Source organism: Poecile atricapillus, chromosome 28, assembly GCF_030490865.1.
Source record: "Poecile atricapillus isolate bPoeAtr1 chromosome 28, bPoeAtr1.hap1, whole genome shotgun sequence".
In the NCBI taxonomy this organism is placed as follows: domain Eukaryota; kingdom Metazoa; phylum Chordata; class Aves; order Passeriformes; family Paridae; genus Poecile; species Poecile atricapillus.
In genome coordinates, this window is record NC_081276.1 from 1508677 (window position 1) to 1530103 (window position 21427).

General features: G+C 51.2%; 2 protein-coding genes across 3 annotated transcripts in view; one reads left to right on the forward strand and one right to left on the reverse strand.

The window, feature by feature from the left end:
* Positions 1-14663, forward strand: part of UPF1 (UPF1 RNA helicase and ATPase) — a 29551-nt gene extending 14888 nt beyond the window's left edge. For both annotated transcript variants that reach the window (XM_058858872.1, XM_058858873.1), the window contains exons 15-24: positions 785-998; positions 2608-2725; positions 3688-3844; positions 5897-6039; positions 6749-6923; positions 9065-9146; positions 10126-10287; positions 10407-10624; positions 10894-11016; positions 12104-14663. In XM_058858872.1, coding sequence (XP_058714855.1) covers positions 785-998; positions 2608-2725; positions 3688-3844; positions 5897-6039; positions 6749-6923; positions 9065-9146; positions 10126-10287; positions 10407-10624; positions 10894-11013 — 1389 coding nt within the window. In that variant the 3' untranslated portion in view covers positions 11014-11016; positions 12104-14663. The remainder of the gene's footprint in view (positions 1-784; positions 999-2607; positions 2726-3687; positions 3845-5896; positions 6040-6748; positions 6924-9064; positions 9147-10125; positions 10288-10406; positions 10625-10893; positions 11017-12103) is intronic.
* A 2787-nt stretch (positions 14664-17450) lies between these two features.
* Positions 17451-20941, reverse strand: GDF1 (growth differentiation factor 1). Its single transcript, XM_058858994.1, has 2 exons — positions 18971-20941; positions 17451-18275 (listed from the first exon to the last, which is right to left on the reverse strand). Exons 1-2 carry the CDS (start codon positions 19230-19232, stop codon positions 17473-17475), a joined length of 1065 nt encoding a protein of 354 aa, XP_058714977.1. The 5' UTR covers positions 19233-20941; the 3' UTR covers positions 17451-17472.
* Between the last annotated feature and the right edge of the window lie 486 nt (positions 20942-21427).

Here is a 21427-nt window from a genome sequence, read left to right on the forward strand (position 1 = left end):
GGCTCAGCCCCATTTCTGTTCCTGTGGCCTGGAAGGTGTCAGTGCTGTTGGAACAATCTGGAGAGTGAATAAGATTTGATATGAAAACGATCATCTGCCAAGAGAGTGGCACTAAAGGTTGCTGAGCCTTTGGGGAGAGCTGAAACGTAGCACAAGTTGGAATGATTAATTCCCAATATGTCAGGGAATGGTTTAAACTGACAGAGAGTGGGTTTGGGTTTTATATTTAGGGGAAATTGTTACCTGTGAGGGAGAGGAGGGGCTGGGATGGAATTCCCGGAGAAGCTCCAGGGAGAGCTCAGAGCCCCTTGCAGGGCCTAAAGGAGGCTCCAGGAGGGATTTGGGACAAGGAATGGAATTCCAGGATGCAGGGATGGATGGGATATGGGAGGGAATTCCAGGCAGGGAGGGGCTGAGATGGAATTCCCAGAGAAGCTGGAGAAGCTCCAGGGAGAGCTCAGAGCCCCTTGCAGGGCCTAAAGGAGGCTCCAGGAGGGATTTGGGACAAGGAATGGAATTCCAGGGTGCAGGGATGGGTGGGATATGGGAGGGAATTCCGGGCAGGGAGGGGCTGGGATGGAATTCCCAGAGCAGATGTGTCTGCCCCTGGATCCCTGGAAGCGCCCAAAGCCAGGCTGGAGCCACCCTGGGATAGCGGGAAGCGTCACCAACCGGGATTTACAATCCTCCCAACCCAAACTGCGATTTTCCAGTGGGATATTTATAAATGATCCCAAACAAGCTGCAGCAGCCAAACCGAGCCACCCCCACCCTGTTCCCGCAGCTGATCCTGGTGGGTGACCACTGCCAGCTGGGGCCCGTGGTGATGTGCAAGAAGGCGGCCAAGGCGGGGCTGTCGCAGTCGCTGTTCGAGCGGCTGGTGGTGCTGGGCATCCGGCCCATCCGCCTGCAGGTGCAGTACCGCATGCACCCCGCCCTCAGCGCCTTCCCCTCCAACATCTTCTACGAGGGATCCCTCCAGAACGGCGTCACTGCAGGTGAGGGGCTGCTGCAGGGCTCGCTGCTGCCACTGCTGCAGGGCTCAATGCTGCTGCTGCAGGGCTCGCTGCTGCTGCTGCTGCAGGGCTCGCTGCTGCTGCTGCTGCTGCTGCTGCTGCTGCAGGGCTCGCTGCTGCTGCTGCTGCAGGGCTCGCTGCTGCTGCTGCTGCTGCTGCTGCTGCTGCTGCAGGGCTCGCTGCTGCTGCTGCTGCTGCTGCAGGGCTCGCTGTTCTGCTGCAGGGCTCGCTGCTGCTGCTGCTGCTGCTGCAGGGCTCGCTGCTGCTGCTGCAGGGCTCACTGCTGCTGCTGCTGCTGCAGGGCTCACTGCTGCTGCTGCTGCTGCAGGGCTCGCTGCTGCTGCTGCAGGGCTCGCTGCTGCTGCTGCTGCAGGGCTCGCTGCTCTGCTGCAGGGCTCGCTGCTCTGCTGCAGGGCTCGCTGCTCTGCAGGGCCAGTGGGGACGGTGCTGGCGTGGCCCTGGAAATGGAGTTTGGAGCAGGGAGCGGCACCGAGCAGTTCCTGGTGTGGGCACAGACACACACACACACACACAGTGCACACATACACGTGTTCCTTTCTTTAACACAGACCTGAGGGACCTCAGTTTGTGATGGTCCTGTTGATTTGGGGTCAGCCCTGTTCATTTTGGGGTCAGCCCTGTTCCTTTGGGGTCAGCCCTGTTCATTTTGGGGTCAGCTCTCTTCCTTCGGGGTTATTCCTGTTCAATTTGGGGTTAGTCCTGTTCATTTTGAGGTCAGCCCTGTTCATTTTGGGGTTATTCCTGTTCATTTTGGGTTCAGCCCTGTTCATTTTGGGTTCAGCCCTGTTCATTTTGGGGTTATTCCTGTTCATTTTGGGGTCAGTTCTGTTCCTTTGGGTTCAGCCCTGTTCATTTTGGGTTCAGCCCTGTTCATTTGGGGTCAGCCCTGTTCATTTTGGGGTCAGCCCTGTTCATTTTGGGGTCAGTCCTGTTCCTTTGGGGTCAGCCCTGTTCATTTTGGGTTCAGCCCTGTTCCTTTGGGGTCAGTCCTGTTCATTTTGGGGTCAGCCCTGTTCATTTTGGGGTCAGTCCTGTTCATTTTGGGGTCAGTTCTGTTCCTTTGGGGTCAGCCCTGTTAATTTTGGGGTCAGTCCTGTTCCTTTGGGTTCAGCCCTGTTCATTTGGGGTCAGCCCTGTTCATTTTGGGGTTATTCCTGTTCCTTTGGGGTCAGCCCTGTTCATTTTGGGGTCAGCCCTGTTCATTTGGGGTCAGCCCTGTTCATTTTGGGGTCAGCCCTGTTCATTTTGGGGTCAGCCCTGTTCATTTTGGGGTCAGCCCTGTTCATTTTGGGCTCAGCCCCGTTTCTGTTCCCATGGCCTGGAAGGTGTCAGTGCTGTTGGAACAATCTGGAGAGTGAATAAGATTTGATATAAAAACGATCATCTGCCAAGAGAGTGGCACTAAAGGTTGCTGAGCCTTTGGGGAGAGCTGCAGATCTTCATCAGGGATCAAAGCAGGCATTCTCTCATCTGGGTTTGGTTTTTTAATAAAAAACTTTGCATCACGCTTCATTTTGAGGCACTTTGATATGGAAATTGCTGACTTGTGCTGCTCCCCGTTGCTCCTCAGCTGACAGGGTGAAGAAAGGCTTCGATTTCCAGTGGCCCCAGCCTGACAAACCCATGTTCTTCTACGTGACCCAGGGACAGGAGGAGATTGCCAGCTCAGGCACCTCTTACCTGAACAGGTGAGCAAAACTCAGCCCAAAACCTGGCTGGGCTGGGCTGGGCTTTGAGCCAAGCCTGGAAAAGCTTCCAGCAGGGCTGCAGCCCGAGCTGCATTTCAGAGCTGCTCCTCCCTGCCTCCTTTTAGGGCAAACAGGAGCAGCTCAGAGCTGGGATGCTGGAGAAGGAGCAGGGGGTGATAAAATGCCTGATGTGGATGAGTTTGGGCCAGCAGAAAACGCTGAATTTTGAATTTTTGAATTCTGAATGTTTTGAATTCCAATAACTCCTCAGGCAGAATCCAAAATCTCAGATTTAGTCCAAAAGGGGATGGAAATTAACTTTTTCTTTTTCCCTATTTTATTTTTTCCTGCACATTCCACCTTCTTTTTCAACAAATTAACTTAAAATTCACTCCTCTTGGGTCGTGATTGTTCATGTGCCTGGCAGGGAAATCAGCCCAAGTTAGGAAAAAAATATCAGCTGAGATATTTTTAATCTCAGTCTGTTTCCTGAGCAGCATGTGCAAGACTGGATACAGCAAAGCAGATTGTGCACAAACACAAACAGCACAATGCTTGGCTGGTAGGGGCCACTGACATTCAAAACATTCTATATTTAAAGCTTGAAGATAAAGCCACCCAAGGATCTGGGGGATGTTTGGGATGATGTTGATTTGTAAAAGTTCCACGTGTACATTTCCAGCAAGAAATTCCTTTTGGAGTTAAGGAGGTTTTGCTGTTTGTTGTGCAGCTCTGAGGAGGTGGAGGTGAAATTTGTGGCGTTCTGAGGGCTTTGAGATGTTGATTTTGTCCCAAATTCCTCTCTGAATGTCCCAAGTGAGGAGCTGGAGCCAAATTAATTGCGGTGCTGGAGCAAAATCGATCTTTCCATGGAAGCACCCTGACATGGGAGCCTTTTAAACCCCATGAACTTGTTAAAAACTTATTAAAAAACTGCTCCCTGACCCAATGTGCCTCTCCAGGACGGAAGCTGCCAACGTGGAGAAGATCACCACCAAGCTGCTCAAGGCTGGGGCCAAGCCTGACCAGATTGGCATCATCACCCCCTACGAGGGCCAGCGCTCCTACCTGGTGCAGTACATGCAGTTCAGCGGCTCCCTGCACACAAAGCTCTACCAGGTACTGCAAAAGTCACAGCTTGGGAAATTCCCCGTGGTTTTTAACGTTTGTTCCATCTTCAGGCTCGGTCTGGGTCGATGGATGGGTTTTGGAGTTGGTTTTGGTTGATGTTGATGGATTTGTGAATTTTGGAGTTGGTTGTGGTTGATATCAATGGATGGATTTGTGAATTTTGGAGTTGGTTTTGGTTAATGTTGATGAATTTGTGAATTTTGGAGTTGGATTTGGTTGATGTTGATGGATTTGTGAATTTTGGAGTTGGATTTGGTTGATGTTGATGGATTTGTGAATTTTGGAGCTGGATTTGGTTAATATCAATGGATGGATTTGTGAATTTTGGAGTTGGTTTTGGTTGATGGATTTGTGAATTTTGGAGTTGGATTTGGTTGCTGTCAATGGATGGATTTGTGAATTTTGGAGTTGGTTTTGGTTGATGTTGATGGATTTGTGAATTTTGGAGCTGGATTTGGTTGATGTTGATGGATTTGTGAATTTTGGAGTTGGTTTTGGTTAATATCAATGGATAGATTTGTGAATTTTGGAGTTGGTTTTGGTTGATGTTGATGGATTTGTGAATTTTGGAGTTGGTTTTGGTTGCTGTCAATGGATGGATTTGTGAATTTTGGAGTTGGTTTTGGTTGGTGTGGATGTTGATGAATTTGTGAATTTTGGAGTTGGTTTTGGTTGCTGTCAATGGATGGATTTGTGAATTTTGGAGTTGGTTTTGGTTGATGTTGATGGATGGATTTGTGAATTTTGGAGTTGGTTTTGGTTAATGTCAATGGATGGATTTGTGAATTTTGGAGTTGGTTTTGGTTGCTGTCAATGGATGGATTTGTGAATTTTGGAGTTGGTTTTGGTTGATGTTGATGGATTTGTGAATTTTGGAGCTGGATTTGGTTGATGTTGATGGATTTGTGAATTTTGGAGTTGGTTTTGGTTGATGTTGATGGATTTGTGAATTTTGGAGTTGGTTTTGGTTAATATCAATGGATGGATTTGTGAATTTTGGAGTTGGTTTTGGTTAATATCAATGGATGAATTTGTGAATTTTGGAGTTGGTTTTGGTTGATGTTGATGGATTTGTGAATTTTGGAGTTGGTTTTGGTTAATATCAATGGATGGATTTGTGAATTTTGGAGCTGGATTTGGTTGATGTTGATGGATTTGTGAATTTTGGAGTTGGTTTTGGTTAGTGTCAATGGATGGATTTGTGAATTTTGGAGCTGGTTTTGGTTAATATCAATGGATGGATTTGTGAATTTTGGAGTTGGTTTTGGTTGCTGTCAATGGATGGATTTGTGAATTTTGGAGCTGGTTTTGGTTAAAATCAAGGAGATGAGTTAGGAGTTACCAATGGGGACAGGGAAAAGAGGAATCCCTGCTAAAATCTGCGTGGAAAGAGGCTCCAACAAATCCTCTGAGGCGCAGAAGGGAGAGGTCACTGTGGAAAACCTTGTGCCTTCATCATCCCTCCATGCCAAGGGACGTGCAGGAAACCAAGCAAATAAATCCTGGTGGCCACAGGATTTATGTTCTTGGGAACAAACACATCCTGCCATCAGTGAAACTCCTCCAGCAAACAGAAAATCGAGCTGCTCCAAACAGGACAGTGCTGTGTTTAATATTGTTTTCCCCCCCCCCCCCCCCCCCCCCCCCCCCCCCCCCCCCCCCCCCCCCCCCCCCCCCGATCCTGTGCCAGGAATGATGTGTCCCCTCTCACTGAGGTTTCTCAGAGCTGCATTTGGACTTTTCATCCCACAACATTTTGGAACAGTCAGAACTTTTTGGCAGCGTCCTCAGTGAAGAGCTGCTTTGCAGAGTTTTGGGGACCCAGGAGAACCATAAAGATGATGAAAGGAGTTTCTCCTACACTGAGACTCTGTGTTCCCCTCTGGGGAAGCTGCTCAGTGCCCAGAGGAATTACCAAACCATCCCTCACTCCAAAAACAACATTTTTCCTCAGCTGGTGGAAGGTTCAGTGCGTGGTCAGTGCCTGCTGGTGTCAGAGCTGTTTTGCTTCCGTGATTGAGGTGTTTTCCTGCGTTCCAGGAAGTGGAAATTGCGAGTGTGGACGCCTTCCAGGGCAGGGAGAAGGATTTCATCATCCTGTCCTGCGTGAGGGCCAACGAGCACCAGGGCATCGGCTTCCTCAACGACCCCAGGAGGCTCAACGTGGCCCTGACAAGAGCCAGGTGAGGGAAAAGTGGGCATGGAGGGACAGGACACAGGGAATGGGGGGAGGAATCCTTGGGATGGCATTCCCAGAGCAGCTGCTCCATCCCTGGAGGTGTCCAGGGCCAGGCTGGAGCAGCCTGGGACAGTGGGAGGTGCCCATGGAATGGGATGTGGATCATCATCATCACTGGATCAGCTTTAAGGTCTCTCCAACCCAGCCCATCCTGTGCTGTTTTTATCTGCTCATCTCAGCATTTGGCATTTTATTTTAAAATAAATAAATGAAATTTTAAAATAAATGAAATTTTAAAATAAATTAAATTTTAAAATAAACTAAATTTTAAAATAAATGAAATTTTAAAATAAATTGAATTTTAAAATAAATTAAATTTTAGAAGTCACTGGAGCCTCCCCATTTTCAGCACAGATCCCTTCCCTTCATCTGCTTCTTCATCCATTCCAGCAACCACTTTTTGCCCATTTTTGGTGTTTTTTGGGATGGATTTGATTCCAAAGAGGCTGAGATGGAATCCAGCACCACTCTGCTCAGCTTCCCTGGTGTTTCCAAGCCCAGGGGGGTTTGTCTGAGCACAGAGCAAGCCTGGAGGAGGAATTTTGTGGTGCTGAGCCACATCTGGAACAACCAACAATTCCCATTTCCATCAGGCTCCTCCTGCAGCCCCCAGAGGGGTTCTGACCTCACCTGGAGCTGTCTTTTGTTCCCAGGTACGGGGTGATCATCGTGGGGAACCCCAAAGCCCTGTCCAAGCAGCCCCTCTGGAATCACCTCCTCAATTACTACAAGGAGCAGAAGGTGCTGGTGGAGGGGCCCCTCAACAACCTGCGCGAGAGCCTGATGCAGTTCAGCAAACCCCGCAAGCTGGTCAACACCATCAACCCCGTGAGTGCCCTGCCCTGCCCTTCCCCGGCACCCTGACAGCAGCCAATTAGCCCCTGATGGCTTAATTAATCATAAATGAGTGCACTGAGCCACCCACACAGCCTCACACCCCCCTCAGCTTTCCATTTTTGCCGCTTTCCCCGTGCAGCGTGACTTCAGGGGGGAGCAGCTGCTGCCGTCGGGGGCTGAGCAAAGCTCGTTATTTCTCATTAATTGGGGGGTTTGATGAGGGGTGAGTCCTGAGGTGAATGGAATAAAGGAGTTGGGTTGTGTGGAAAGGGAAAATTCACTTTTAACCCTCAAGCTGAAGGTTTTATGTTTGATTTTTGATAGGGATTGTTACTGGGGGGAAAAGGGAAATCTCTTAACCCTCATGCTGAAAGTTTAATATTTGATTTTTGATAGGGATTGTTACTGGGGGAAAAGGGAATACTCACTTTTAACCCTCAAGCTGAAGGTTTTATATTTGATTTTTGATAGGGATTGTTACTGGGGGAAAAAGTAAAACTCACTTTTAACCCTCAAGCTGAAAGTTTTACATTTGGTTTTTGACAGGGATTGTTACTGGGGGAAAAGGGAATACTTGCTTTTAACCCTCAAGCTGAAGGTTTTATATTTGATTTTTGATAGGGATTGTTACTGGGGGAAAGGGAAAATTCACTTTTAACCCTCATGCTGCAAGTTTTATATTTGATTTTTGATAGGGATTGTTATTGGGGGAAAACTCTTAACCCTCATGCTGAAAGTTTTACATTTGATTTTTGATAGGGATTGTTATTGGGGGAAAAGGTAAAACTCACTTTTAACCCTCAAGCTGCAAGTTTAATATTTGATTTTTGACAGGGGTTGTTACTGGGGGAAAAGGGAAATTTCTTAACCCTCAAGCTGCAAGTTTTATATTTGATTTTTGATAGGGATTGTTACTGGGGGAAAAGGTAAAACTCACTTTTAACCCTTAAGCTGCAAGTTTTGTATTTGATTTTTCATAGGGATTGTTATTGGGGGAAAAGGGAAAACTCACTTTTAACCCTCAAGCTGCAAGTTTTACATTTGATTTTTGACAGGGATTGTTATTGGGGGAAAACTTTTAACCCTCAAGCTGAAAGTTTTACATTTGATTTTTGACAGGGATTGTTACTGGGGGGAAAAGGGAAAACTCTTAACCCTCATGCTGCAAGTTTTGTATTTGATTTTTGATAGGGATTGTTACTGGGGGAAAAGGGGAAATTCACTTTTAACCCTCATGCTGAAAGTTTTATATTTGATTTTTGATAGGGATTGTTATGGGGGGAAAAGGTAAAACTCACTCTTAACCCTCAAGCTGCAAGTTTTATATTTGATTTTTCATAGGGATTGTTACTGGGGGGAAAAGGGAAAACTCTTAACCCTCAAGCTGCAAGTTTTATGTTTGATTTTTGACAGGGATTGTTACTGGGGGAAAGGGAAAATTCACTCTTAACCCTCATGCTGAAAGTTTTATATTTGATTTTTGATAGGGTTTGTTATTGGGGGAAAAGGTAAAACTCACTTTTAACCCTCATGCTGAAAGTTTTACATTTAATTTTTCATAGGGATTGTTATTGGGGGAAAAGGGAAAACTCTTAACCCTCAAGCTGCAAGTTTTACGTTTGATTTTTCATAGGGATTGTTACTGGGGGAAAAGGTAAAACTCACTTTTAACCCTCAAGCTGCAAGTTTTATATTTGATTTTTGACAGGGATTGTTACTGGGGCAAAAGGTAAAACTCACTTTTAACCCTCATGCTGCAAGTTTTATATTTGATTTTTTTTTTATTTTATTTTATTTTATTTTTTTTTAATATTTTGATCTTGGCTTGGCAGCCAGCACAGGACAGTGAAGGGAACAAGGGAATTCTCAGAATAGACCAAAAACTCATCAAATGTTTCACAGTTTGGGACAGGCAGCTGGAAAAAAAATGTTATTTTTGATGTCCAGGATGTGTCTGAAATAATAATTAAATATTTTCCCTGTGTGTGTTAGAATAAATCTGTTTACTCAGCATGTGCTGGGTGGAGTTTTATGGATTTTTTACCCCAAAATAGCTTCCACTGAGGTTGCAATGCAAGGTTTTCTTGGGGAAAAAAATGAGGATTAATGTTTAATTCCCAAAATCTCTGCAGGGTGCCCGTTTCATGACCACTGCCATGTATGATGCTCGGGAGGCCATCATCCCTGGCTCTGTCTACGACCGCAGCAGCCAAGGTAAATTCCCAAAATTCACTTTTTTAGGGGTTTATTCTTCCCCTAATCAGCCCCTGAGGGGTCTCATCTTACACATTTCGAACTTTGCGCTTCTTCAGAGCTTTTAAATGTGTGGAAATCCTGAATTTGTTAAAGATTTAGACTTCATAATGCAGAAAAAATAGGGAATTTGAGGACTGAAAATGTTTGGGATGAGTTTAAAGGCTGAAAATGGGATGAAGTTAAGGGCTGAAAATGTTTGGGATGAAGTTGAGGCTGAAATATTTGGGATTTAATTTAACAATTGACAATGTTTGGGATGAATTTGCAGTTGAAATATTTGGGATTTAATTTATTTTGACAATGTTTGGGATGAATTTGAGGCTGAAAATTTGGGATTTAATTTAACAATTGACAATGTTTGGGATGAAGTTGCAGTTGAAATATTTGGGATTTAATTTGTTTTGAAAATGTTTGGGATGAAGTTGAGGCTGAAAATTTGGGATTTAATTTATTTTGAAAATGTTTGGGATGAATTTGAGGCTGAAAATTTGGGATTTAATTTATTTTGAAAAAGTTTGGGATGAATTTGAGGCTGAAATATTTGGGATTTAATTTATTTTTAAAAAGTTTGGGATGAATTTGAGGCTGAAAATTTGGGATTTATTTTATTTTGAAAACATTTGGGATGAATTTGAGGCTGAAAATTTGGGATCTGCCAGGACTTTGGTGTCTGTAAATAGAATCCCAGGCAGATGAGTGCAGAGCAGGGGCAGAATGAGGGAAGAGGAGTGTGAGAGGACGATGCTGTGGAATAACGAGCGAGGCTCGGGTGGATCTCTGGAACTCCCAGGTGTGGAATAAGGAGCGAGGCTCGGGTGGATCTCTGGAATAAATGGAACTCCCAGGTGTGGAATAAGGAGCAAGGCAGGATCACTGCTCTGTTCCCATCTGGAAACCCCCAGAATTCTGCAATCCCTGCTGTTCCCCCTCTCCCCAGGGCGTCCATCCAACATGTACTTCCAGACCCACGACCAGATCGGGATGATCAGCGCCGGCCCCAGCCACGTCACTGCCATGAACATTCCCATCCCCTTCAACCTCGTCATGCCCCCCATGCCTCCCCCGGGATACTTCGGCCAGGCCAACGGCCCCGCTGCAGGTAAAGGAGGGGAAAAACCCATCCCAGGAGCCAGCTGGGAGGAGGGGTGAGGTTTGGTGAGAAATGAATGTGTTTTGTCACCTGTGGAATTCCTCACTGCGGGGTGAACTCCTCTGCAGGCCGCGGGGCTCCCAAAGGAAAGACCGGCCGTGGAGGGCGGCAGAAAAACCGATTTGGGATTCCTGGCACGAGCCAGTCCAACCTCCCCAACAGCCAGGCCAGCCAGGACGTGGTGTCCCAGCCCTTCTCCCAGGGCCCCCTGACCCAGGGCTACATCTCCATGAGCCAGCCCTCACAGATGAGTCAGCCTGGGCTCTCCCAACCGGAATTATCCCAGGTGAGCGCGGGTTCTGGGGGAGCCGCAGGTTCTGGTGGCCCCACGAGGCTGGAGCTGCAGCAGTTACACCCTGCACTGCTGGGGCCATGAGGGTGAAATGTTGATTCAGCTGATGAGCAGCTCAAAGAGCCCTTAATGTGGGGAAATCCTGCAGCAAAAAATGCAGATTTAAAAAAGCCAAACACTCCCAGCTTTAGCATTCACCTGGGTCTGCTTTGCACTCGAGCTGGGCACTGACCTGGAGGCTTCCCTGATCTCTTCCCTTCCAGGACAGTTACCTTGGTGATGAGTTTAAATCCCAGATTGACGTGGCGCTGTCACAGGACTCAACTTACCAGGGGGAACGAGCATATCAACATGGTGGAGTGACGGGACTGTCACAGTATTAGAGTGTAAGGACCCCTGTGTCCCCTCCTGGTCACCCTGTGTCCCCTCCTGATTCACACTGTCCCCTCCTGGTCACACTGTGTCCCCTCCTGGTCACACTGTCCCCTCCTGCTCACACTGTCCCCTCCTGCTCACACTGTGTCCCCTCCTGGTCACACTGTCCCCTCCTGGTCACACTCTGTCCCCTCCTGGTCACACTGTGTCCCCTCCTGGTCACCCTGTGTCCCCTCCTGGTCACACTGTCCCCTCCTGGTCACACTGTGTCCCCTCCTGGTCACACTGTCCCCTCCTGCTCACACTGTGTCCCCTCCTGGTCACACTGTGTCCCCTCCTGGTCACACTGTCCCCTCCTGGTCACCCTGTGTCCCCTCCTGGTCACCCTGTGTCCCCTCCTGCTCACACTGTCCCCTCCTGATTCACACTGTGTCCCCTCCTGGTCACACTGTGTCCCCTCCTGCTCACACTGTGTCCCCTCCTGGTCACACTCTGTCCCCTCCTGGTCACCCTGTGTCCCCTCCTGGTCACACTGTGTCCCCTCCTGCTCACACTGTCCCCTCCTGATTTAAACTGTCTCCACCTGATTCCCATTGTGTCCCCTCCTGATTTAAACTGTCCCCACCTGATTCATATTGTGTCCCCTCCTGATTTAAACTGTCTCCACCTGATTTAAACTGTCCTCTCCTGATTTTAAACTGTCTCCACCTGATTTTAAACTGTCTCCACCTGATTTTAAACTGTCTCCACCTGATTTTAAACTGTCCCCACCTGATTTAAAACTGTCTCCACCTGATTTAAAACTGTCTCCACCTGATTTTAAACTGTCCCCACCTGATTTAAACTGTCTCCACCTGATTTAAACTGTCTCCACCTGATTTAAACTGTCTCCACCTGATTTAAACTGTCCCCACCTGATTCACATTGTGTTCCCACCTGATTTAAACGGTCTCCACCTGATTTAAACGGTCTCCACCTGATTTAAACTGTCCTCTCATGAATTTAAACTGTCCCCTCTCCTAATTTCAATTATCCCTCCCCAGTTTAACCCCTCTGGGTGAGCAGACTCCCCTAACCGAGCTCTCCTTCCTCCCCCAGGTTGAGGAAGAAGAGCTAAGCTTGCGTGGAGCTTAGTTCATCAGCATTTTATTCTGGGTAATAAAAAAAATAAAATAAAATGGATACCTGTTTTCCACTGCTAAAACTGAAGCACCACTGTGTGAGAGCAACAGGAGAAAGAAAAACCAACCAACGGAGAGGAGAGGAGAGGAGAGAGGAGAGAGAGAGAAGGGAGCGCGCGCGAGAGCCACTGCTAGAGCTCAGTGAGACACGGAGACTGACCGAGAGGAGAGAGAGCCCTGAAGGACTGGCTGGCGCCTCGCTGGGACGGACCCCACCCCAACAGGAGAGCTCAGCTGAGTCCCTGCTCCCCCAGTCACCCCAGCTCCGGAGAAGGGCCTTAAAAAAGCAGGTTTCACTTCATTCCATACTTCTCTTTGCGAGCAGGGCATTGCCTTTTCAGAGCGGATGGGGAGAGGAAAACCCTCATCTCAGAGTTGGGCTCCTTTTGCCAGGGGTATTAAAAAAACAAAAAAACCACAAAAATATTTTAGCAGGAAGTGTTTACATTTTAAAAGCAGAGTATCTGAGAGAGGGAGGGAAAAACAAAACAAAAACAAAAAGAGAGAGAGAAAAGTAAAAGTCCCTGCCTGGGTGACAGCCAGCCAAGCAGAAATCCAGCTGCTGCTCAACTCTGAGGTGCAGGTTTTGTTGTCCAACACTGGCTCTGAAATTTGTTGTCATCGTGTCGCCCACATTCTGAACGAGGTGGTTTTAAAGAGATCCTTTCAAAAAAAAAAAAAGGAGCACTGAATTTTTTAAGAAGTTTTGTCTCTGAATTCTTAGTGGTGGACCTGGGAGATTTAGATCCTTGTTCTGAGAAGCTTATATTACAAAAGAAAAAAAACTTTAAAAAAAAAAAAAAAAAAGACAAAAAAAAAACACCCCCAAAAAAAAAAAGATGTTTCAAACAAAAATTAGAGCACCATCCTTGAGAACTTCCAGTGTGATTTCAAGTTGCAGCAATCAGCCTCTTCTTCCTACACGGGATAGCAGTTGAGAGTGATGAGAGGAGCCTGCGTGCTCGAGCAGGAGGGTTTCAAAGTGTTTTCTGTATGCTTTAATTGGCAACTGTCTGGACTCTACTCTGTGAAAAACAGCCTTTCTGTAAGATGAACTTTATGCTTGAAAGGGGACGGGTTCCTGTGCCCTTCGGCCCTGGAGGGAAGGTGCAGCCAGGCCTGCTTTGGTCCCCAGGGATTTTGGGGAGGAATAGTGGAAATTGGGGATTATTTTGGCCGGGAAGTAAAGGCTCCACGCCGCTGCAGGAGCGTGGGATGGACAAACGGACAAAGCAGGCAGGTGGTGGAAGGTGGTGGCCTCTGAGAGAGAGAGGGAGAGGAGCTGGGTGTAGTTTAGGAGGATGGGTCAGGCTTTGGGGTGGCTCCTTGGGGGATGGAGGCAGGAGAGGGACAGAGTGAGGTGTTGAAGAGAAGTTTTCAGGGGGGGAATTAAAAGGTTTGGAAAAGCTTTGCTTTGTTAAAGGCGAAGTTTTCAGCCCAGCTGGGGATCAGGACTGGGAGAGGAGAAGCCATCCACGTCCTGAGTTGTAGCCATGTCTGGAACACTCCCAGGGGAGCACTTGGGAGCTTTTCATTTCTGTCCAAACCTTGCTGGGAACAGCGCAGAGAGAGAGAATCGATTCCTCCAGCCCCGTTTTTTTGAGCAGATCCTGAATTGGAGTAACCTCTACCTCCCAATTGGCAGCAGAGATGGATCCAGAGCCTGGGTGTTGTCAGGCTGGAGTTGAGCTTTACACTCAAAGGGCTCCAAGTGTTTCTAGTCCTTTTTTTGGGGGGGGGGAAACTCAAAATACCTCTCATCTGAATGTACTTCAAACAGCTCAAACCCCATTTTTGTACCCAGGGAGGGGGGAAACCCTTTTGTTCCTGTCCTGCCTGGAGATCCCTGCCCTGGATTTGCTGGATCTGCCCCCAGAGCACCCCCAGCCCGGGAGGGACGAGCTCCCCCAACCCCAGGGGGGAGCTGCAGAAACCACAAAAACCACAAAAAACAAAACTCACAAAACCCATTCTTTTCTCATCCAAAGCCTCCAGAGTTTAGACTTCTAAAACAGTGAAAGAATGGAGACACAGGCCACCTTCCTTCCTCGTGAGATGGACTTGTTTTATTTATTAACATTGCCGAAGGGCTTTTTAATTTTATTTTTTTCCCTTCATAGGCTGCGTAGTGGCGTAGAATTTTCGGGTAGGTTTAAGCTGAACCCCTCTGTGCAAAGCTATCCATGAGTAATGTAGCCCCCTCCTCTCCCCTCACCCTTTATTTCACTGCTGGGAATGCTTGCCTCTGCTTCGTGCTGCTTTTTTCCTTTGTAGCAGTTCAAACTCTTTTTGAGTTTTACAAATCCAGACATCAGTGCTAGCACGGTGTTAAAACTCTTCCTTTTGTTTTTTGTTTTGTTTTGTTTTGTTTTTTAATTAATTGAATTTTTTTTTTGTCTCAGTTTTGTTTTAAAACCTGTTTGTCATCAATAAAAAACAAACAAAAATACGAATAAACAGCTCTTGCATTCAAGGTGGCCCCTAAGTTTCAATGAGGAAACCATGCAACGTTCATTAAAGCTTTAGTCTGATTGTATAAACTTCAAGTTTATTACTTTTTTTCTTTTAAACACAAGACTAGTACAAAAGTGGGGGGCTGTGCATAGCAGAGGGGGGGTGAGCAACTCAGCTGGGAGAACTGGGAGAACTGGGAAGTGCCCCCCACCCTCCTCCAGCCCCAGGATTTGGGGGAAGTTTCCAGCCTGGGAGCTCCCCCTGCCCTGCAGGAAACACAGAAATGGCTTTTGGGGGGCTCCAGGCAGCACCCCCGGCACAAACTCCTGTCCTGGGGGGCACAAAGCCAGGAATACTCAAAGGTTTTCTTCCTCTGCCCGTCTAAAATCAGAATTAAATGGCTCCTGCTGGCTGGAGTTAAGCCCTTAAAACACTGAAATGTGGGAAACTGCTGGATTTGGGAATGGGAATCCAGCTAAAGCTGCTCCAGGCTCGGGTCTTCAGCTCCACGTTTTGGGTGTTAAAACAAAAATAAAAGAGTTAAACCCTCAGTGCTTCCCCTGGGGGAGGTGGGAAAACTTCATCAGACCTCAAAGACACGACAGCAATAGGGAAACAGCAAAAAAAAAACCCCAAAAAAAACCCCAAAGCTGCACTACAAGGGTTCACAGTTCGAAAATAAAGAGAAAAAATTCAAGTGTAACTCGGATTCCTTTTCAGTTCCCCCAGAATGCCAAAAGTGGCGGGGAAGCCTCGCTCAGGGCTCCAAACCTGGGGAAAACCCCGAGCCCTGGAGCTGAGAGTGGAAGAAAAGAGGATGAGGATGGGAAATGTCCCAAATTCGGGTCCCTGCTGCCCCTGTGACCCCCCCCAAGGGCCCCCGGCGCTTCCAGCCAGCGCCAAAAAACAACAAATCAACCCAAAATGACCCAAACCAGCAGAAATGTGCAGAGCTCTGTGCTCTGCCCTCGCCTGAGGCTCGGCTGCCACCTGGCTCCTGCTCGGGGACACGCAGGGACACCCTGGGATCGTGGATTTGCAAATGAGGTAAATTAATACTGATTAAATGAGCTGGGAGGGGAGGAGACGCCGCTGACCCCCCTGGATTCCCTCAGCCGCATTCCCTGCGGGGTCCTGCCCTGAGCACGCCGCTCCCAGGGGGCTGATTTGGGTAAAATCTCCATTTCTTTAGGAAAAACCTTCATTTTTTCAGCAAAATCTCCGGTGTGTTCGGTCACCTGCCACAAGCCCTGTCCCCAAACCACCCCCTCACCAAGCACACCCTAAAAACAGCTCAAGAGAGAGCTCCTGCCTGTCCCTGCAGCTGGATCACACCCCAGGGAACCCCCGGCCCCCTTTCACCCAGAAAAGTCATTTTTATGCCCTGAGAAATCTGCGGAGTTCAGCCAAAAACCCAAAAAAGCCCCGAGGGCGCCTGGCAGCAGCAAGGGGGGAAATGTGGGATTCACAGCCCGGTGCCAGCACCCCCTGTGGGGATGGGAACTGGAGCCAGGCTCGGTCATAACCCCACAATCCCATCCCCAGTGATCCTAAATCCTAAATCAACCCCAGCACCTCCTGGGGAGCTGGGAACTGGAGCCAGGCATGGTCACAACCCCATAATCCCATCCCCAGTGATCCTAAATCCTAAATCAACCCCAGCACCCCCTGTGGAGATGGGAACTGGAGCCAGGCTCGGTCATAACCCCACAATCCCATCCCCAATGATCCTAAATCAACCCCAGCAGCCCCCGTGGAGACGGGAACCAGCACCGCTGCAGAGGGGAGCCCCCAAACGCCCCGAGGGCAACGGGGAGTGCACACACCGGGGTTTATTCCATCTGTCTGTCTGTCTGTCCATCCGTCTGTCCGTACATCCATCCATCTGTCTGTCTGTCCATCATCCATCCATCATCCATCCATCCATCCATCCATCCATCCATCCATCATCCATCATCCATCCATCATCCATCCATCATCCATCATCCATCATCCATCCATCCATCCATCCATCCATCCATCCATCCATCCATCCATCCATCATCCATCATCCATCCATCATCCATCCATCATCCATCATCCATCATCCATCCATCATCCATCATCCATCATCCATCCATCCATCCATCCATCCATCATCCATCCATCATCCATCCATCATCCATCATCCATCCATCCATCCATCCATCCATCCATCCATCATCCATCATCCATCCATCCATCATCCATCCATCATCCATCCATCCATCATCCATCATCCATCCATCATCCATCATCCATCCATCATCCATCCATCCATCATCCATCATCCATCCATCATCCATCACCCATCCATCCATCATCCATCATCCATCCATCATCCATCCATCATCCATCATCCATCATCCATCCATCCATCCATCATCCATCCATCCATCCATCATCCATCCATCCATCATCCATCCATCATCCATCCATCCATCCATCCATCCATCCATCATCCATCATCCATCCATCATCCATCCATCCATCCATCCATCCATCCATCATCCATCCATCATCCATCCATCCATCCATCCATCCATCCATCCATCCATCCATCCATCATCCATCATCCATCCATCATCCATCATCCATCATCCATCATCCATCATCCATCCATCATCCATCCATCCATCATCCATCCATCATCCATCCATCCATCCATCCATCCATCATCCATCCATCATCCATCATCCATCCATCATCCATCTGTCTGTCCATCATCCATCCCCCATCCATCATCCATCCATCATCCATCCATGATCCATCCATGATCCACCCTCCCCGTTTCCCCATCCCCTCACTCCCCCTCTACCTGCAGCCACACTCATCCACCACCATGTCCTCGTAGTGCCGCAGCACCACGTTGTCGCTGTTGTCGTAGTAGAGGATGGAGATGGGGGAGAGCCTGACGGGGACGCAGCAGGGCTGGGGGGTTCCCTGGGGGTCCAGGGAGTGCACCATGGTCTGCAGCACCGCGTGGTTGGTGCTGTTGAGCTCTGCTGCCAGCGGGAAGGGACAATCCCCGCGGCAGTAATTGGCCAGGTAGCCCTGGGGGGCGATGATCCAGTTCTCCCAGCCCACGTCGCTGAAGCTGATGTAGAGCCGGCGGGGCTTGCACAGGGGGCTGGGGGTCACCGGGGGGCTCGGGGGGCTCCTCCTCCTCCTCCGGGGGGCCCGGCACTGCCGGCCCAGCGTCACCACCAGCAGCGAGGTGGCCTCCAAGGCGTCGCTGCCGGCGCAGAGGCTCCTCGGGCTCCCGCTGGCCCCGGAGCTCGCCGAGATCTCCAGCACCAAGGTCAAATTCCTGCCCGGCATCTTCCCGTCCTCCAGCGCCGCGCTCAGCTTGAAGAGGAGGGATTTGTGCAGCTGCACAAAGGAGCGCTCCACCAGCGGCCTCCGGCCGGGCCGGGGCTGCCCCCGGGGGTTCGCCGGGTACAGCCGGAGCTCCAAAACCTCCCCCGGCCGCGGGGAGTGGTAGGAATTGTGCTGGAAGCGGAGCTCCAGCTGGGCCATGGTCAAGCGCTCGCCCTCCTCCAGCACGGAGAGGTTGAAGAACAGGAGCTTCCGCAGACACAGCCACCCCTGGGGCTGCTCCTCGGGGAGGAAACGGCCTGAGGAGGAGGAAGAGAAAAACGGGTGGGGGTGGCTGAACCCTCGGGATGAGCGGGATCCGCTCCAGGGATGGGCTGGGGACCCTCGGGATGAGCGGGATCAGGGATGAGGATGTGGATCAGCTCCGGATTCCGGCTCTTTGGGATGGACAGGGGGAAGAGCAGCGAATTTGGGGAGCTGCCTGGTTTAGGCAGCCCGAGGAAAACTGGAACGACGAGAGAAAAGAGCTCCGTGGCACCCTGAGAGCTCAGGGACAGCGATCGAGCAGCCCCCAGGGAGCTGAGAACGGCTCGGAGCAGCCAGATGTGCCGTGGGGAAAGACAGATGTTCCTCGGGGCCAGCCAGATGTGCCGCGGGGCCAGCCAGAGGCGTTGGGACAATGGGGGGGACTGGGGGGGACACAGCCCTGCCCCAGCTGGAGCTGATCCCATTCCTGCACCCACATTCCCACTCACCCCCGGCCCCGCGGATCCCAAACCCCGGGATCCAGCCTGGGATCGGGGCTGGGATCAAAGCAGCCCCTCGGGAGGATCTGGGGGCTCCAGAACAGAGCCTGGCACAGCCGCCCCCTCCCCACAAACAGCACCCGGGGGGAGCTGGCACGGCCGGGATTTCTCCTGGGATCCGGGCAGGGAGGGAGGGAAGGAGCGGGGCCCAGCCCCGATGGGGAGCCCCGAACGCGGCGTGGCCGTACCTTGGTCAGCGAAGACACGCACGATGTTCCCGGGGACATGGAACTCCTCCACCCTGCAGGAATCCAGCTCTTGGTGCGGCCGGGGCAGCTCCTTCCTCCTCTGGAAGATCCTCCAGAGCACGGGCGGCACCGGCACCGGCCTTTTGGGGCTGGGCTTGGCGCTCAGACCCAGCGATTTTAACAGGGAATTTTCCTGCCAGCTCAGCCCGGTGGCCAGGACGGGGCTCAGGAGAGCCCAGGCGAGGCTCCGGAGCAGCCACATCGCCCCGGCACAAAGAGCAGCGCGGGCCGGGGGTGGCGATTCCCTGCGGGGAGCCTTTGATGGGCTCGGGGCTGGCTGAGCACCGCGGCATTCCCGGGATTGGGCAGAGGGTGGGATCCCTCCAGGCTCCCTTTAACCCTTTCGGGAGCTCCTCCGTCTCTCCCGCATCTCCACAGCGTCCGCTCGGGCTCCAGCGCAGTCCGTGGATGGATGAGGATGGAGAATCCAGCGCTGCTCCCAAAAGTCCTGCCCGGAGCCGGAGCCGGCTCTTCCTTCCCCAAAAATCCCTTTTTTTAAACTCAATCAGGCGCCCAACGCTTCTCTCTTAAAGCCACCAACCTCCAGCACATCAAACCATCAAAGTCCGGCTTCACACAGCCCCGAAAATTCCATCGGCCCCAAAAACCATCGGTCCCAAAAACCTCCGGCCCCAAAACCTCCGGTCCCCGGCCCCCCAGTCCCTTCCAGGCCATCACAGCAGAGCTGCCACCACCACACCGATGTCACCGCTGTCACACCCCCGCCAGCAGCTCAATGCCAGCCCTGGAAAATTCAATTTATCCTCCCCAGGTCACTCCAGCTCCGCTCCGGCCCATCCCGGGGGCTCAGTTCCCTTCCTGCCCTGCAAATCCCACCGAAAACCGAGGAATTCCAGCCCTGGGATGCTCCCCTGACCCCCTGAAGGTCACGGAGAGGGACAAGGGACAAGGGACAAGCTCGGGGACGCCCCGCTGGGGTCTGTCCCTGCCTCAGACACAGCAAGTCTGGAGGGGAATCGCCGTGACAGAGCAAACATGGAAAAATCCCGCAAATTCCCATCTCCCACACCTGGAATTAACCCCTGGATTCTCCTCCCTCCTCTGGCTGCTCGGGGAGGGAGCGGTGGGTCCCTGGGAGGGGACAGCGAGGGGACAGCGAGGGGACAGCGAGGGGACACAAACCCTGCCCAGGACAGGGAGCTTGGGAAGCTGCAGGGCTGGAGCTGCCTGGAAACCCAACCCGAGCAGCAGGAATTCCCTGTTTTCCCTGGAAACCCAAGCCGAGCAGCAGGGATTCCCTGTTTTTCCTGGAAACCCAAGCCGAGCAGCAGGAATTCCCTGTTTTTCCTGGAAATCCAAGCCGAGCAGCAGGAATTCCCTGTTTTTCCTGGAAACCCAAGCCGGGGAGCAGGAATTCCCTGTTTTTCCTGGAAATCCAAGCCGAGCAGCAGGGATTCCCTGTTTTTCTTGGAAACCCAAGCCGGGGAGCAGGGATTCCCTGTTTTTCCTGGAAACCCAAGCCGGGGAGCAGGGATTCCCTGTTTTTCCTGGAAACCCAACCCGAGCAGCAGGAATTCCCTGTTTTTCCTGGAAACCCAAGCCGGGGAGCAGAATTCCCTGTTCTTCCTTCAGCAAGGGGCCGGTCCTGGGGGGAACCCCCAGCAGGGACCCGCAGGATCCTTTCTGAGCCCCCCCAGGACCCGCACGGGGCTTTTCCAATCCAGGGGAACCTCCTGGGTCTCCTCCAGGGGCTGGGCTGAAGCTCCCGGCGTGGATTTCCAGGCGGAGCTGCCGGTGGGAGCTGCGGGTGACAGCGACACCTCCGAGGGTCCCCCGTGCGGCCCCTGGGTGGCACCGGGAGCAGGACAGGACCTTCCCCGCCGGGATCGGAGCAGGACAGGACCTTCCCCGCCGGGATCGGAGCAGGACAGGACCTTCCCCGCCGGGATTGGAGCAGGACAGGACCTTCCCCGCCGGGATCGGAGCAGGACAGGACCTTCCCCCGCCGGGATTGGGGCTGGAGCAGGACAGGACCTTTCCCCGCCGGGATCGGAGCAGGACAGGACCTTCCCCGCCGGGATTGGAGCAGGACAGGACCTTCCCCGCCGGGATCGGAGCAGGACAGGACCTTCCCCCGCCGGGATTGGGGCTGGAGCAGGACAGGACCTTTCCCCGCCGGGATCGGAGCAGGACAGGACCTTCCCCGCCGGGATCGGAGCAGGACAGGACCTTCCCCCGCCGGGATCGGAGCAGGACAGGACCTTCCCCCGCCGGGATTGGGGCTGGAGCAGGACAGGACCTTCCCCCGCCGGGATCGGAGCAGGACAGGACCTTCCCCGCCGGGATCGGAGCAGGACAGGACCTTCCCCCGCTGGGATTGGGGATGGAGCAGGACAGGACCTTCCCCCGCCGGGATCGGAGCAGGACAGGACCTTC